Source organism: Anomaloglossus baeobatrachus, chromosome 1, assembly GCF_048569485.1.
Source record: "Anomaloglossus baeobatrachus isolate aAnoBae1 chromosome 1, aAnoBae1.hap1, whole genome shotgun sequence".
Lineage (NCBI taxonomy): Eukaryota > Metazoa > Chordata > Amphibia > Anura > Aromobatidae > Anomaloglossus > Anomaloglossus baeobatrachus.
In genome coordinates, this window is record NC_134353.1 from 922,175,756 (window position 1) to 922,193,125 (window position 17,370).

General features: G+C 47.9%; 1 protein-coding gene across 1 annotated transcript in view; it reads left to right on the top strand.

Moving 5' to 3' along the window:
• The window catches only part of CCBE1 (collagen and calcium binding EGF domains 1), a 511,157-nt gene that overhangs the window by 397,009 nt on the left and 96,778 nt on the right, over positions 1 to 17,370 (top strand). The window contains exon 4 of the mRNA XM_075343280.1: positions 14,325 to 14,459. Within this exon, the coding sequence (XP_075199395.1) occupies positions 14,325 to 14,459 (135 nt within the window). The remainder of the gene's footprint in view (positions 1 to 14,324; positions 14,460 to 17,370) is intronic.

A 17,370-nucleotide genomic window follows, 5' to 3' on the forward strand; every position in this document is an offset into this window, starting at 1 on the left:
GCGGGCACTACCATGCTCAGGTGCTCGGTGCTGATAACTAGTGATGAGCGAGCACTACCATGCTCAGGTGCTCGGTGCTGATGAGCGGGCACTACCATGCTCGGGTGCTCGGTACTGGTAACTAGTGATGAGTGAGCACTACCATGCTCGGGTGCTCGGTGCTGATAACTAGTGATGAGCGGGCACTACCATGATTGGTGCTCAGTACTCGTAATTACTAGTGATGAACGAGCACTACCATGCTCGGTTGTTCGGTACTTGTAACCAGCAGTTGGATACTAGTGTGACTCCCTGGCCTATCAGATCGTCACAGGGTATTGTGTAATCTGCCCTTCTGTGCAATATCCACCTCCTCCTTGGTTATGGGTCCCCAACCAACAGTGTTGCCAACAGCAGTCAATCAAAGTCCTAGGTACACTCTGCACCACAACCACCAGACACACCAGTGGACGACCTGAGTGGAATAGTGCCGCCCACTTGGGGGGTTGATTAAGGGAAGGTCAGGAGTGTCAGGAGCAGGGCAGGGTAGCAAGGAAGTTGAAGGAGAGAGGAGGCTAGGAGCCAGGCTCCTTGGAAGTAACTAGGTGACAGACGGTGGTCTGGGCCTAGTAGGAGCTGGACCCCCGGTCGCAGGGGATCGTGGCAAGGGGCACGGAACTGTCGAGGAGGACAGCCGGCGGCCTTGCACCATCACTGGGCTGAGACCAGGATATGGCAGGGTACGTGGACCCTAGGTCAGGGAGTAGCTTCAGGCAACCTGACAATTGACCCGACGAGAATGGAGCCTTCAAGATCCGTTCTCCACCCGATCCAAATTTGGGGTACTAGCGCAATGAGGGGGATAGGACTTTCCACAAATACGGTCCAGAAAATCCCAAGCGTGAACCCTGAGAGCAAGCTCCCACACTTAGCCACAATGGGGAGCGGGACCCGGCTAGTACCACACTACCGGGACTAACAGAGAAGTAAGTTAGTGCCAGGAGGCAGGTCATGGCTCACCAGGCAACACCATCAAGGACAGGACCCAAACTAGCTCCCCTCAGCGGCAGCGGTGTCCAAAACTTTGGTTTATCCAGTTGTTGGTGTCAGATTTATGGACTGAGTGAGTACGAAAGTGGCCCCTGCGCTCCCCACGGCACCTCCCAAGCACTATCACCAATTCCCGGGGCATCACCCCTACCCGTGGAGGGTTCTAACATCCGGCTGCCCCACTGCATCGCCCCCGGGTACTCCCAACTGCAGCGGTGGTACTTCCCAAATTACCACAAACCACGGGTGGCGTCACGAACTCTAACACATCCCCTGAAAAGAACCCCCTTCGTTTGAGGAGCCACACAACCCCCCGAGTCCGGAGACTCTTCGAGCTACCACGGATCCGGATCCGAGCAGCCCTGCTGCTGACGTGAGGGCGGCACACCCTCAAATTAAATGGCATCACGAACAGGATCTGAACAGGCCCCACTCACCTGGGTGATGTGCGCCTTAAAGACCGAAACCGCGAGTCAATATCCCGTTTCCCGGCAATTCCACCATCTTCCGCCATCTTTTGGCGCCAAAACGCCGTCTTCACCACAAAAGCGCAAAGCCGAAGCCCCACCCTTCGTCCTGAGAGTGAGCCCAGAACCGGAAGTTCCCAGAGAGACACAGCATCGAGAAGAGTGCCGAGTGAAAACACCGAGGGGGTGTGACGGCATATAGCAGCAGGGGAAGAGAAGCAGGGATGCCAGGACTCTGCCATAACGTTCCTGGACAGCGGAGAGGAAAGATGGCGGCTGAGCGGAGCTGGTCACCAAAACGTGCTGTTCCCGGGACCGCGACTTGGATTGAGGAAGAGACGGAGCAGTTGTGCAGGAGAATGCGGACGCAATTCCTGTTTATACAGGACCACTGGAGGGAAGAGATGAGGTGCCTGGCGATGGCGGTGCAAGCCCGTGAGATTGAGATCCCACGTGAAGAGAGGGTAAGCAGTTACCCAGTCCCTACTTATTACCCTAATGCGGCCGATGCGGCTGAGGGATCCAGACCACCCCTGCTCCCGGTGAGCACTCCACCACTACTAACCCTGTCCTCGGCGGACGCTGAGCTGCCTGCTCCCACTCCAGCAGCGGAACCTTCAGCTCCTGTATATGAAGCTACAGCTGCAGCCCCCTGGTTCCGACGCTCGACCTGGTCACGACAGCGGTCACCTCGACACCGACCGGACCAGACCCGGCCGCATCACCGGGCCCGTTCTTAGCGGCACCCGGACTCTGCAACTCCAGCTGTGGAGCAGTCGGCACATCTACCCGATGTAGAGGAGGTGGAGCCTGAAGAGCTGCCGATTCCACCACTGCACGGCATCCTAACGGCTGTTGGGGCCGCAAGAGTGTACCTAAAGCCAGAGCCAGCTAGGGAGCCGAGGCCGAACGCTGACGCCCCCTACTGGGAACGCCACCACCAGAAGTTACGGATGGAGATAACAACCCGAGACCGGCGACGACGGGAGTTTGCCACCCGTACACATCAAGAGAAGGAGCAGGTGAAAAGCGCTGCTTTCCGAGTTCGTGGACCACGATGCTATGGCCTAGTGGATCAGTTTGACCCCGTGCAAGGGTGGGGGTTCATCTGGGAAGCAGACCTCACCACCGGGGTGTTCGTGTCCCGACGGGATGTCGCACAGCAACTTCCCAGGGGACATCCTGAGCGGCATTTGGAGCCTGAAGGCATGGTTACCTATAGCCGGCATTCTGGAGAGCAGGGCTGGTATGCCCTAGAGGGGACCAAACATGTCATGTTTGAAAAGGAGTTTCTGCCGGCGTCTGTGGTGCGTAGCCGCAAAAAGGCATGGCTACGGGACCCGGTAGTTTAAAATGTACATGTTATTACAGTGTAGGCAACTGTGTTTTCGTTTATTATGTTTCAAAGTTTGTTATTTTTCCATATAGAACTTGTTAAAAGGTGAAAATCTAATCAGCAGGGTTTAAATGGGATCCGGGACATTGGAGCTTGACTGTCGCAGGAAGAGGCTGCAACGGAGCAGGTTGAGTCTCCGCTACTAACCAATCGGTAACGTTCCATCGTTGAAATGATGAACTCATAAAGTTTAGTAATGTTTAATTGCTAGGCTCCCTAATGAGGGATGTATTGTGTAAAATAAAAATGTTTTCTTTTTCCATTTTTACAGTTAAAAAAAATAAATAAATAAACCCTCTGATGTCCTGTAGCTCGAGGATGAGCTACATTTAACCAAGGGAGAATGTGACGCCCTGGCCTATCAGGTCGTCACAGGGTACTGTGCTATCTGCCCTTCTGTGCAATATCCACCTCCTCCTTCGTTATGGGTCCCCAACTAACGGTGTTGCCAACAGCAATCAAAATCCTAGGTACACTCTGCACCACACCCACCAGACACACCAGTGGACGGCCTGAGTGGAATAGGGCCGCCCACTTGGGGGGTTGGTTAAGGGAAGGTCAGGAGTGTCAGGAGCAGGGCAGGGTAGCAAGGAAGTTGAAGGAGAGAGGAGGTTAGGAGCCGGACTCCTTAGAAGTAACTAGGTGACAGACGGTGGTCTGGGCCAAGTAGGAGCTGGACCCTCGGTCGCAGGGGAACGTGGCAAGGGGCACGGAACTGTCGAGGTGGACAGCCGGTGGCCTTGCACCATCACCGGGCTGGGACCAGGGCATGATGGGGTACGTGGACTCTAGGTCAGGGAGCAGCTTCAGGCAACCTGACAATTAACCCGACGAGAATGGAGCCTTCAAGATCCGTTCTCCACACGCTCCAAAATTGGGGTACTAGCGCAACAAGGGGGATAGGACTTTCCACAAATACGGTCCAGAAAATCCCAAGCGTGAACCCTGAGAGCAAGCTCCCACAGTTAGCCATACTGGGGAGCGGGACCCGGCTAGTACCACACTACTGGGACTAACAGAGAAGTAAGTTAGTGCCAGGAGGCAGGTTATGGATCACCAGGCAACACCATCGAGGACAGGACCCAAACTAGCTCCCCTCAGCGGCAGCAGTGTCCAGAACTTTGGTTTATCCAGTTGTCGGTGTCAGCTTTATGGACTGAGTGAGTACGAAAGTGGTCCCTATCCTCCCCACGGCACCCCCCAAGCACCATCACAGAGTCCCGGGGCATACCCCCTACCCGTGGAGGGTTCTAATAACCGGTTGTCCCACTCCATCGCCCCCGGGTACTCCCAACTGCAGCGGTGGTACTTCCCAAATTACCACAAACCACGGGTGGTGTCACGAACTCTAACACATCCCCTGTAAATAACCCCCTTCGTTTGAGGAGCCGCACGACCCCCCCGGGTCCGGAGACCCCTCGAACCACCACGGATCCGTATCCGAGCAGCCCGGTTGCTGACGTGGGGGTGGCACACTAGAATGGGTGCAACTCAAGTACCCGAATATAATGGAAGCCAATGTGGAACAAAGCATTTTTCTGGCAGACTTGGCAGACACGTGACAATCTTTAGACTATGTGTCACAGTGTGACTGTAGGATAGCAATAGACAGGGTCTCCTTTACTGTCCTACATAATAGTGGACCCCAGGCTATCCCTAACCTCTGGATTACCCTTGATGGTGGAGATGCAGGAGTCCCATGCCTGACTGTTCTTCTGATCAAAGCTAATCTGTTTTCCCCTGCCAGGGAAGGAAGGAACAGGAGCGTAATGGGAACACAGATTGAAACAAATGTGGGAAAAAACAAAACTCAGACACACTGCAAACTCACAAGTGTAGAGTAAGAGTATGAGAGTTAGGAGATAAGCAAGGGAAGTAAGGCAGCAACAAAAGACAATAAGGGATAACACCACAACTGATCACAGCAATAATGTTCAACGACCACCAGTAAAGCCTGCTTTACACGTTGCAATTTCGCATACGATGTCGTATGCTATTTGCAACGCCCCCATCGTATGTGTGGCATGTTTAATTTGTTGAACGTGCCGCACAAACGATTAACCTCCGTCACACATACTTAGCCTCCATACGCCCCTGATGTGGGCGGCGAAAGTCCACTTCCTGGAGTGGGAGGGACGTTCGGCGTCACATCGACTCACGCGGCAGCCAGCCAATAGAAGCGGAGGGGCGGAGCTGAGCGGGACGTAAACATCCCGCCCACTTCCTTCCTTCCGCATTGCTGGCTGGAGCCGCGGGAGGCAGGTAAGATCTGTTCAATGTTCCCGGGGTGTCACACACTGCGATGTGCGCTACCCCGGGTACGATGAACAACCTGACGTGCAATTCGTCAGGATTCAACGACGTGTATGCGATGAACGTTTTAACATTCAATCGCAATCGCACGTACCTGTCACACACTGCAATGTACCTTACAATGCCGGACGTGCGTCACTTACGACGTGACCCCGCCGACACATTGTAAGATATATTGCAGCGTGTAAAGCGGGATTAAGTCTGGATCACACATCACCAGACCTGTATATACAGGATGAGTCTAGCCATCGTATACTGTATAGGAGGGGAGAGAATGTGACTGGCTCCCCCAGAGCAGGTGATCAAAGGAGACTTACAAGCAGCCCAGCAGGGATTAACTCATGCTAGCCTGCCTATGAACTAGAAGTCTGTGGGTCAATGCCCAAGTCTGTCAGACATTAGAGAAGTTAGCAGTCAGAATGCCAGGATTTGTAGTACCCACATATCCTGATGCCGCCATGACAGACAGAAATATTTGTAAAAACTTTCTTGGCACAACATATTTTTATTAGATTTTTTTCCAACACAGACATTACAGACAAATACTTCCAATTTATGGGGGGGAGATAAGCGTAAATGAGGTAACATATTATTAGAAGAATATTATTGGAGAAAATGGGAAGGAATGCTGCTGTATTCTTTTGTTTGTGACTAGAACTTGCTGCTTAGCTCTGGCACCGCACTTGCAGGACTGCCAGGGACCACCAGAGTGGCAGCACTGAAAAAACATTATTTGATAATATTTCTTAGGCTGGTTTCACATTGCGTTTTTACCTATGTTCAGTGGTCACGTTGGAGCTTCTGTCCAAACTCCCCTACAAAACAGGTTTCGGACGCATGTGCCAATGGGGCCATTGACTGTCATGGAGCAGACGGAGTCGCTATGTGCTTTGTCTTGCCCCATTCTTGGGTGTATACGCTTTCTTCAGGCAGACACCAAGACGTTTCCTGCATTGTAGTCAACGGCCCCGTCAGTGCATGCGTCCGAAACCCGTTTTGTGGGGGAATTCGGACGGAGGCTCCGACAGAACCACTTAACATAGGTAAAAGCGCAATGTGAAGGGGCCCTGAAGGCCCCGTTACACGCAACGACGATATATCGCCGGGGTCAGGGACTCCATGACACACATCCGGCATCGTTAGCGACGTTGTTGTGTGTGACAGCAACGAACGGCCGTTAACGATGGAAAATACTCACCTTATCGTTGATCGTTGACACGTCGTTCATTTTCAAAAAATCGTTTGTTGAGGACGCAGGTTGCTACGTGTGACACCCCGGGAACGACGAAAAGCAGCGTACCTGCGGCTGTCAGCAATGAGGAAGGAACGAGGTGGGCGGGATGTTACGGTCACTCATCTCCGCCCCCTCCGCTTCTATTGGGCGGCCGCTTAGTGACGCCGTTGTGACGCCGCACAAACCGCCCCCTTAGAAAGGAGGCGGTTCGCCGGCCACAGCAACGTCGCTAGGCAGGTAAGTCCCGTGTGACGGCTCCAAACGATTTTGCCACAAGCAGTGATTTGCCCGTGACACACAAACGACGGGGGCGGGTGCTTTCACCAGCGATATCGCTGCGTGTAACACCCTCTTCACTCTCTGAAAAATTTGGTGGAAACACTGATAAACCCTATGAAATACAGCTACGTTGCAATACCACTTACGGCCTATGCACACGAGTGGCGCTGTTTCTAAAAACAAACAGCCACATTATTTCTAATCTCACAGGGAAGAAGACCTGGGAAGGAAATATTGCAATTAAATCGTAATGTGTCAATCCATTCCTCCCGGAGGTTTTTCCTTTTTTTTCCGACCTAGGTCACTCCTGGCAAAACCGTCTTATGATGAACCCCAACAGATTGCTTAATGTCCATCTGGCAGCCGACAGTTTTGTTCCATGGTCTCAAGCTAAAGGCTTCGTGTTCTAAGTGGTCTCCCAGGTCGCCCGGGGCTTAGCAGCGAGATGAAGGTGTTAAAATGTTCCCCGTGTTCTGCACCGCGGATTACAGGATCTTTGGCATCTCGTCCCCAGCTGAGTCATAACTAACATATTAAAATCCATTGCCAGCTTACATTAAACTCCCAGAAGTGTGGAGCAGTAGATCATATGAAACATAACTGCTAGAACCGCTTCACTTGGCATCTGAGCCAATTGCTAAAACTCAAGGCTTGCCTCTCACTTACTGGCTGCGATGACAAGCCCTTCACCGTGCGCTCTCCCCGCCCGGATCCCGCGGCCGCCATGTGTTTCACCCCTGGAGCAGGTTGTTGACTTTCACAGTCTTTGGGAAAATAAATTGAAAACTCATCGTTTGGTTTTCTAAGATTCTTTATTTAAGACTGAAAATATTTTGCCAACGAAGAATATTTCATCCAGTTCACATGAAAAGCTGATTTTAACATCCCGGGTCCCAGTAGGTGGTTTAGGAGAAAAACGTTTAACTAAAACAACGCTTAACCCTGTGGGAAGTGGCTGAGCGGGGCAAATACCGAAACCTGAAAGGAAAGCCAGGAATGTTTTCTTTTATTATCTAAATAGGTGCAAAATTGCCGGCTTATTAATGTCTTAATATATCTTTATAGCTGTTAAAGCTTCTTTTTTTTAATACCATACATTAAATCCCAGGATTTTGCTTAATAAAATCAGAGGCAGAATATATATTTTTTTTCATTTCCTCCATTAACCACTAGGGGGAGCTAACTATATTTAGATAGGTTTCTTTAGACAATATATCTGTATGCAGTGAGCTCCCTCTAGTGGTGGCTGCAAGCAGACAGAAGCAGTGAGCTCCCTCTAGTGGTGGCTGCAAGCAGACAGAAGCAGTGAGCTCCCTCTAGTGGTGGCTGCAAGCAGATAGAAGCAGTGAGCTCCCTCTAGTGGTGGCTGCAAGCATACAGAAGCAGTGAGCTCCCTCTAGTGGTGGCTGCAAGCAGGCAGAAGCAGTGAGCTGCCTCTAGTGGTGGCTGCAAGCAGATAGAAGCAGTGAGCTCCCTCTAGTGGTGGCTGCAAGCAGACAGAAGCAGTGAGCTCCCTCTAGTGGTGGCTGCAAGCAGACAGAAGCAGTGAGCTCTCTCTAGTGGTGGCTGCAAGCAGATAGAAGCAGTGAGCTGCCTCTAGTGGTGGCTGCAAGCAGACAGAAGCAGTGAGCTCCCTCTAGTGGTGGCTGCAAGCAGACAGAAGCAGTGAGCTGCCTCTAGTGGTGGCTGCAAGCAGACAGAAGCAGTGAGCTCCCTCTAGTGGTGGCTGCAAGCAGATAGAAGCAGTGAGCTCCCTCTAGTGGTGGCTGCAAGCATACAGAAGCAGTGAGCTCCCTCTAGTGGTGGCTGCAAGCAGGCAGAAGCAGTGAGCTGCCTCTAGTGGTGGCTGCAAGCAGATAGAAGCAGTGAGCTCCCTCTAGTGGTGGCTGCAAGCAGACAGAAGCAGTGAGCTCCCTCTAGTGGTGGCTGCAAGCAGACAGAAGCAGTGAGCTCTCTCTAGTGGTGGCTGCAAGCAGATAGAAGCAGTGAGCTGCCTCTAGTGGTGGCTGCAAGCAGACAGAAGCAGTGAGCTCCCTCTAGTGGTGGCTGCAAGCAGACAGAAGCAGTGAGCTGCCTCCAGTGGTGGCTGCAAGCAGACAGAAGCAGTGAGCTGCCTCTAGTGGTGGCTGCAAGCAGACAGAAGCAGTGAGCTGCCTCTAGTGGTGGCTGCAAGCAGACAGAAGCAGTGAGCTGCCTCTAGTGGTGGCTGCAAGCAGACAGAAGCAGTGAGCTCCCTCTAGTGGTGGCTGCAAGCAGACAGAAGCAGTGAGCTGCCTCTAGTGGTGGTTTTAGGCAGACAGAAGCAGTGAGCTGCCTCTAGTGGTGGCTGCAAGCAGACAGAAACAGTGCGTTCCCTCTAGTGTTGGCTTTAGGCAGACAAAAGCAGTGAACTCCCTCTAGTGGTGGCTGCAGGCATACAGAAACAGTGCGTTCCCTCTAGTGGTGGTGTGGCGCCCCTGACCTGGTCAGGCACCACTGAGTACTGCACCCATGCTGGATCAGTACAATACAGGTAATCCCAGAGGCTGACTAGGGTGTGAACAAACACGGAACACTTAGTAACCAGAACACATGCACAGCTAGAGGGGACCCCTGGTTAGATCCAGGTAGAGGGCATTGCCCTCGCCTCCCAGCTGGTGGTGGGTGGTGTCACTGGGAACAAGGGAGTTGTGCAGAGGCAGCCGAATGAGAAGGAGATGTAGAGCCGCGTCTGGAGGGCAGAGCAGAGGAGAAGGGCCCTGCCAGACACTTCAGCATTCGTGGCTGCTGGAGGGGGAGAGAGGCTACTCAGCAGTGCCGCCTGAAAACCACCTAGGACAGTAGCAAGAGGTGGCTGAGTACGGGGACTGCCTAGTAGACCCTGCCCGCACGGGGAAACAGGTCCCCAGAGCAGAGGCCCATTCAGTTGGCCTGCCAAACCTGCTGGTGAGGGCCTTTATGTGCCTCACTAACCTACACAGAGTTCCGCAGCTACAGCAGCAACGAGGGGGCCCATAAGGAGGACAGAGCCTGGAACCGTCTTACCTTTGTCCACGCTGCCCGCAAACGGGCCAGAAAGGGGAGAATGGCAGATGCGAATTCCCTAGGTAATTCCAGCAATTTTACAAGTAGGAGTCACCTCAAAACAAGAAGGGCAAGGAAGGCGAGTCAGCAATCACCCCTACATCAGCCGAAGGGATACCTGGTTCCTCCGGGTTCATCATAGCATCGCCCGGGTTAACTCACCCCTGCCACCTGAAAGTGAGTAAAAACCCTGAAAGACATTGCTTTTTTGTGTGTGAGTTCTTCTGCTACCTGTGGTACTACACACTTACACCAGGCCCTGGGGCCAGCCTCACTCTCGGGAGGCCACAACATCTAACTGCACCTACCATCAGCCCCAGGTGTTCCCTAAACTGCAGTGGCGGTCGCCCTAAGCGCAATACCGAGAGTGGCGTCACGAATCCCATTAAAGTTAACCTACCTGTGACCAGAAGATTTCCAAGCCCGTGGAGACCCTGTGGCGCCTGGCATCAGAAGGTAATGCGGGGCTTCACAGTGGCTTCAGGTAGATGGAAGCAGTAAACTCCCTCTAGTGGTGGCTGCAGGCTGACAGAAACAGTGAGCTGCCTCTAGTGGTGGCTGCAGGCATACAGAAACAGTCTGTTCCCTCTAGTGGTGGCTGCAGGCTGACAGAAGCAGTGAGCTCCCTCTAGTGGTGGCTGCAGGCAGAGAGAAGCAGTGAGCTCCCTCTAGTGGTGGCTGCAGGCAGAGAGAAGCAGTGAGCTCCCTCTAGTGGTGGCTGCAGGCATACAGAAACAGTGTGTTCCCTCTAGTGGTGGCTGCAGGCATACAGAAACAGTGTGTTCCCTCTAGTGGTGGCTGCAGGCATACAGAAACAGTGTGTTCCCTCTAGTGATGGCTTCAGGCAGACAAAAGCAGTGAACTACCTCTAGTGGTGGCTGCAGGCAGAGAGAAGCAGTGAGCTCCCTCTAGTGGTGGCTGCAGGCATACAGAAACAGTGTGTTCCCTCTAGTGGTGGCTGCAGGCATACAGAAACAGTCTGTTCCCTCTAGTGATGGCTTCAGGCAGACAGAAGCAGTGAGCTGCCTCTAGTGGTGGCTGCAGGCATACAGAAACAGTCTGTTCCCTCTAGTGGTGGCTGCAGGCTGACAGAAGCAGTGAGCTCCCTCTAGTGGTGGCTGCAGGCAGAGAGAAGCAGTGAGCTCCCTCTAGTGGTGGCTGCAGGCAGAGAGAAGCAGTGAGCTCCCTCTAGTGGTGGCTGCAGGCATACAGAAACAGTGTGTTCCCTCTAGTGGTGGCTGCAGGCATACAGAAACAGTGTGTTCCCTCTAGTGGTGGCTGCAGGCATACAGAAACAGTGTGTTCCCTCTAGTGATGGCTTCAGGCAGACAAAAGCAGTGAACTACCTCTAGTGGTGGCTGCAGGCAGAGAGAAGCAGTGAGCTCCCTCTAGTGGTGGCTGCAGGCATACAGAAACAGTGTGTTCCCTCTAGTGGTGGCTGCAGGCATACAGAAACAGTCTGTTCCCTCTAGTGATGGCTTCAGGCAGACAGAAGCAGTGAACTCCCTCTAGTGGTGGCTGCAGGCAGAGAGAAGCAGTGAGCTCCCTCTAGTGGTGGCTGCAGGCATACAGAAACAGTGTGTTCCCTCTAGTGGTGGCTGCAGGCATACAGAAACAGTGTGTTCCCTCTAGTGGTGGCTGCAGGCATACAGAAACAGCGTGTTCCCTCTAGTGATGGCTTCAGGCATACAGAAGCAGTGAACTCCCTCTAGTGGTGGCTGCAGGCAGACACAAGCAGCGAGCACCCTCTATTGGTGGCTGTGTAGAAGGGACGGCGGGGTGCTTTGGTAGTCGCAGCAGGTACTGCTATATGGCCGCAGCGCAGCCCTGGATCATCACTTTGCACCACCGCCTCCGTTCCACTACAGGGGAAGGGTTGCTGGGACTTGTGGTGTTGGACACCCACTTCCAGGCCCGAGGCCAGAACTGGTTCTAGCTTCTTCAGGGCCGTCTCACAGCTGTTGACTGCAGCAGGCCCCAGTGCCCCCAAACAGTACGCAGAGAAGAGATTCTTCTGAACCAAAATTTTCTCTTTACTGAACATGGTCATAAATGGACTTACATCTCGCCAGCGGCGGACACATCTTTTTTCTGTTGTAACGGGTAGACACTTCAAATCACACAGTCCTCTCGACTTCCACTCCGGGTCTTCACTGTGGTTGCCATTAGCAACCGGAGTTACTCTCAATTTACTGGCCAGCCTCTTCCCTGGTACTCTGTTCCTAGAGCCCCTCATCTTCATACTTTCAGGCAGATTCATATAGTCCACACGGGGGTCCGTCTGCCACCCACAGGGATAGCTATAAGCCGTGATGGGGGTCCCTGGGGACCGCACTCTTCTGACCCGGTTTGTCAGGATCTACTCCTACTGTGGAGTTCACTGACTTTCATCCTGAAGAGGGGGTTCGTTGGGTATACACCAGGGGGCAGCCACCATCCAGGCCGTCTGGACGTCACCCCTTTGGGACGTGGTTCAGTCAGCCCACCTCTCACCAGAGCCCCACGTGTCCAGTATTGGGATATGACCCAGCGGGTCCGATCACTTCTCCTAGGGGGCTTCTCCTCACACCTCCCACAGGTGTGGGTCTCTCTACACTGCTCTCTGGGACTCGCCTGTCATTTCCTGTCTTCCTAAGCTTTTTACTAACTAAGCTCCTCCCTGTCATTAGGTCTCCCTACCTGAGACCACCAAGGGAGGTACCTTACCCCATGTGGCCATATGTCGCAGCGCCTGGTGTTCATCCATCTATTTTTCCATTTTTCAGTTTCAGTATTGTCTTTGGCTCAGAAACTGATTATCCAGCTCCTCGGGGTGAAGAGCAGAAGTCTGGAGAAATAAGGCTCAGTGCTGTAATTATTGAGTAGATACATAAACTTTATATATTTCTTGACACTGAAAAGCTGATAATAAGTAGAAGACTTTTTGTGTCAGTCTCAAAAACTTTAGCCACAACTGTACATCATGTTTGCAGCAGGTTATAACAGCTAGAGAAGCTCTATTTGTCAATAAAAGTTTAAACATTGAAAAAGTGATGAACACTGAAGCTGAAGACTACACAAAGCAAAATTTGTTTCAGTCTCAAAACTTTTGGCCACAAGTGTATATCGTGTTTACAGCAGGTTATAACAGCTAGAGAAGCTCTATTTGGCAATAAAAGTTTAAACATTGAAAAACTGATAATAACACTGACGCTGAAAATTTTATGAAAAACAAAATTTGTTTCAGTGTCAAAACGTTTGGCCACAACTGTATATATGTGTGTTGCAGCAGGTTACAACAGCTAGCGAAGCTCTATTTGTTAATAAACAATTAAACACTAAAAAGCTGATAATAACACTGAAGCTGTAAATTTGACAAAAAACAAAATTTGTTTTAGTCTCAAAACTTTTGGCCACCACTGTACATTATGTTTGCAGCAGGTTATAACAGCTAGAGGAGCTTTATTTGTCAATAATAGTTTAAACACTGCAAAGCTGGTAATAACATTGAAGCTGAAGAGTTTATAATAAACTAAATTTGTTTCTGTCTCAAAACTTTTGACCACAACTGTATATCGTTTTTGCAGCAGGTTATAACAGCTAGAGAATCTCTATTTGTCAATAAAAGTTCAAATTGTCTCTCCTTACTTTGCATCAATAAACATTTAAACATTGAAAAGCTGATAATAACACTGAAGCTGAAAGACTACGCAAAACAAAATTTGATTCAGTCTCTAAACTTTTGGCCACAAGTGTATATCATGTTTGCAGCAGGTTATAACAGCTAGAGAAGCTCTATTTGTCCATAAAAGTTTAAACACTGAAAAGCTGATAATAACACTGAAGCTGAAAATATTACGAACAACAAAATTTGTTTCAGTCTCAAAACTTTTGGCCACAACTGTACATCATGTTTACAGCAGGTTATAACAGCTAGAGAAGCTCTATTTGTTATGAAGGGGTGAATGATGTCATTAAAAGTGGCATTTTGTGGTGAATTTGAGAAACCATTTTTGGTCTGCGCAGGATAAATGTCCTCTCCTGCTTACTTTTGGCCACAACTGTATGTCGTGTTTGCAGCAGGTTATAACAGCTAGCGAAGCTCTATTTGTTATGAAGGGGTGAATTGTGTCATTAAAAGTGGCATTTTGTGGTGAATTTGGGAAACCATTTTTGGTCTGCGCAGGATAAATGTCCTCTCCTTTTTACTTCTGTCCACAACTGTATATCGTGTTTGCTACAGGTTATAACATCTAAAGAAGCTCTATTTGTTATGAAGGGGTGAATGATGTCATTAAAAGTGGCATTTTGTGGTGAATTTGGGAAACCATTTTTGGTCTGCGCAGGATAAATGTCCTCTCCTGCTTACTTTTGTCCACAACTCTATATCGTGTTTGCTGCAGGTTATAACAGCTAGAGACGCTCTATTTGTTATGAAGGGGTGAATGATGTCATTAAAAGTGGCATTTTGTGGTGAATTGGGGAAACCACCTTTGGGCTGCGCTGGATAAATGTCCTCTCCTGCTTACCTCAATGCTTTTAACATTTTTCCATCTCCTTACAGATTATGACGTTTGCGCCGAGGCCCCGTGCGAGCAGCAGTGCACAGATAACTTTGGTCGGGTCCTGTGTACGTGTTACCTTGGCTATCAGTACGACCGGGAAAGACACAGGAACAGAGAGAAGCCATATTGCTTAGGTACGTACACCTGATAAATGTGGGCACACAGTATCATGGTCAGTATGATCATCAGGATGTGTCAGGGTGAAGTAAATCAGGGCCCTCCAGATAGAGGCAATGATGGTCGTCTTTACAAATTTGTTAGCAACATATATAGCGGTAATACACATCTCGGATTACATTACTGGTGTGTTTTTCTGTTTTTGGGATCCTGACCTTTATGGTTTATGGGACCGAAGATTAGTTCTGACGCCTGTTTTCTAAACTCTTCCATGACTGTTTTCTCTGCTTCCAAACGTCTCTCGTGAAAATTGATACCTAATGAAATTAAGAAGAAACACAACGATATTCCGCATTCTCCATCCATTGTTCATATTCTGGAACTGGCCCGAAATTATAAACTAATCTCCTAATGCGGAAATATTTTAGGTTACACGCGGGTGTTGTCAATAGGATAGCACTGGAGGCAATAATCAACTTTACAAGGCACCGCATATTCTGTGCAGGCAAAAGACGAGAATCGAAGATACACAAGGTCTTTTTCATGAAAACTAAAGTTCACGGAGCGTTTTAAGATGCTGTTATCCTGGGGGGTTTTTAGGCTTCTATGAGATACATAGATGACAGTATTATAGTAGTTATATTCTTGTACATAGATGACAGTATTATAGTAGTTATATTCTTGTGCATAGGGGCAGTATTATAGTAGTTATATTCTTGTGCATAGGGGCAGTATTATAGTAGTTATATTCTTGTACATAGGGGCGGTATTATAGTAGTTATATTCTTGTACATAGGGGCAGTATTATAGTAGTTATATTCTTGTACATAGGAGCAGTATTATAGTAGTTATATTCTTGTACATAGGAGCAGTATTATAGTAGCTATATTCTTGTACATAGGGGCAGTATTATAGTAGATATATTCTTGTACATAGGAGCAGTATTATAGTAGTTATATTCTTGTACATAGCAGCAGTATTATAGTAGTTATATTCTTGTACATAGGGGCAGTATTATAGTAGTTATATTCTTGTACATAGGAGCAGTATTATAGTAGCTATATTCTTGTACATAGGGGCAGTATTATAGTAGATATATTCTTGTACATAGGAGCAGTATTATAGTAGTTATATTCTTGTACATAGGAGCAGTATTATAGTAGTTATATTCTTGTACATAGGAGCAGTATTATAGTAGCTATATTCTTGTACATAGGGGCAGTATTATAGTAGATATATTCTTGTACATAGCAGCAGTATTATGGTAGTTATATTCTTGTACATAGGGGCAGTATTATAGTAGTTATATTCTTGTACATAGGGGCAGTATTATAGTAGTTATATTCTTGTACATAGCAGCAGTATTATAGTAGTTATATTCTTGTACATAGGGGACAGTATTATAGTAGTTATATTCTTGTACATAGGGGCAGTATTATAGTAGTTATATTCTTGTACATAGGAGCAGTATTATAGTAGTTATATTCTTGTACATAGAGGCAGTAGTATAGTAGTTATATTCTTGTACATAGGAGCAGTATTATAGTAGTTATATTCTTGTACATAGGAGCAGTATTATAGTAGCTATATTCTTGTACATAGGGGCAGTATTATAGTAGATATATTCTTGTACATAGGAGCAGTATTATAGTAGTTATATTCTTGTACATAGAGGCAGTAGTATAGTAGTTATATTCTTGTACATAGGGAGCAGTATTATAGTAGTTATATTCTTGTACATAGGAGCAGTATTATAGTAGTTATATTCTTGTACATAGGAGCAGTATTATAGTAGTTATATTCTTGTACATAGGGGCAGTATTATAGTAGTTATATTCTTGTAAATAGGAGCAGTATTATAGTAGCTATATTCTTGTACATAGGGGCAGTATTATAGTAGATATATTCTTGTACATAGGGGCAGTATTATAGTAGTTATATTCTTGTACATAGGACCAGTATTATAGTAGTTATATTCTTGTACATAGGGGCAGTATTATAGTAGTTATATTCTTGTACATAGGAGCAGTATTATAGTAGCTATATTCTTGTACATAGGGGCAGTATTATAGTAGATATATTCTTGTACATAGGAGCAGTATTATAGTAGTTATATTCTTGTACATAGCAGCAGTATTATAGTAGTTATATTCTTGTACATAGGGGCAGTAGTATAGTAGTTATATTCTTGTACATAGGAGCAGTATTATAGTAGCTATATTCTTGTACATAGGGGCAGTATTATAGTAGATATATTCTTGTACATAGGAGCAGTATTATAGTAGTTATATTCTTGTACATAGGAGCAGTATTATAGTAGTTATATTCTTGTACATAGGAGCAGTATTATAGTAGCTATATTCTTGTACATAGGGGCAGTATTATAGTAGATATATTCTTGTACATAGCAGCAGTATTATGGTAGTTATATTCTTGTACATAGGGGCAGTATTATAGTAGTTATATTCTTGTACATAGGGGCAGTATTATAGTAGTTATATTCTTGTACATAGGAGCAGTATTATAGTAGTTATATTCTTGTACATAGAGGCAGTAGTATAGTAGTTATATTCTTGTACATAGGGGCAGTATTATAGTAGTTATATTCTTGTACATAGGGGCAGTATTATAGTAGTTATATTCTTGTACATAGGAGCAGTATTATAGTAGTTATATTCATGTACATAGGGGCAGTATTATAGTAGATATATTCTTGTACATAGGAGCAGTATTATAGTAGTTATATTCTTGTACATAGCAGCAGTATTATAGTAGTTATATTCTTGTACATAGGGGACAGTATTATAGTAGTTATATTCTTGTACATAGGGGCAGTATTATAGTAGTTATATTCTTGTACATAGGAGCAGTATTATAGTAGTTATATTCTTGTACATAGAGGCAGTAGTATAGTAGTTATATTCTTGT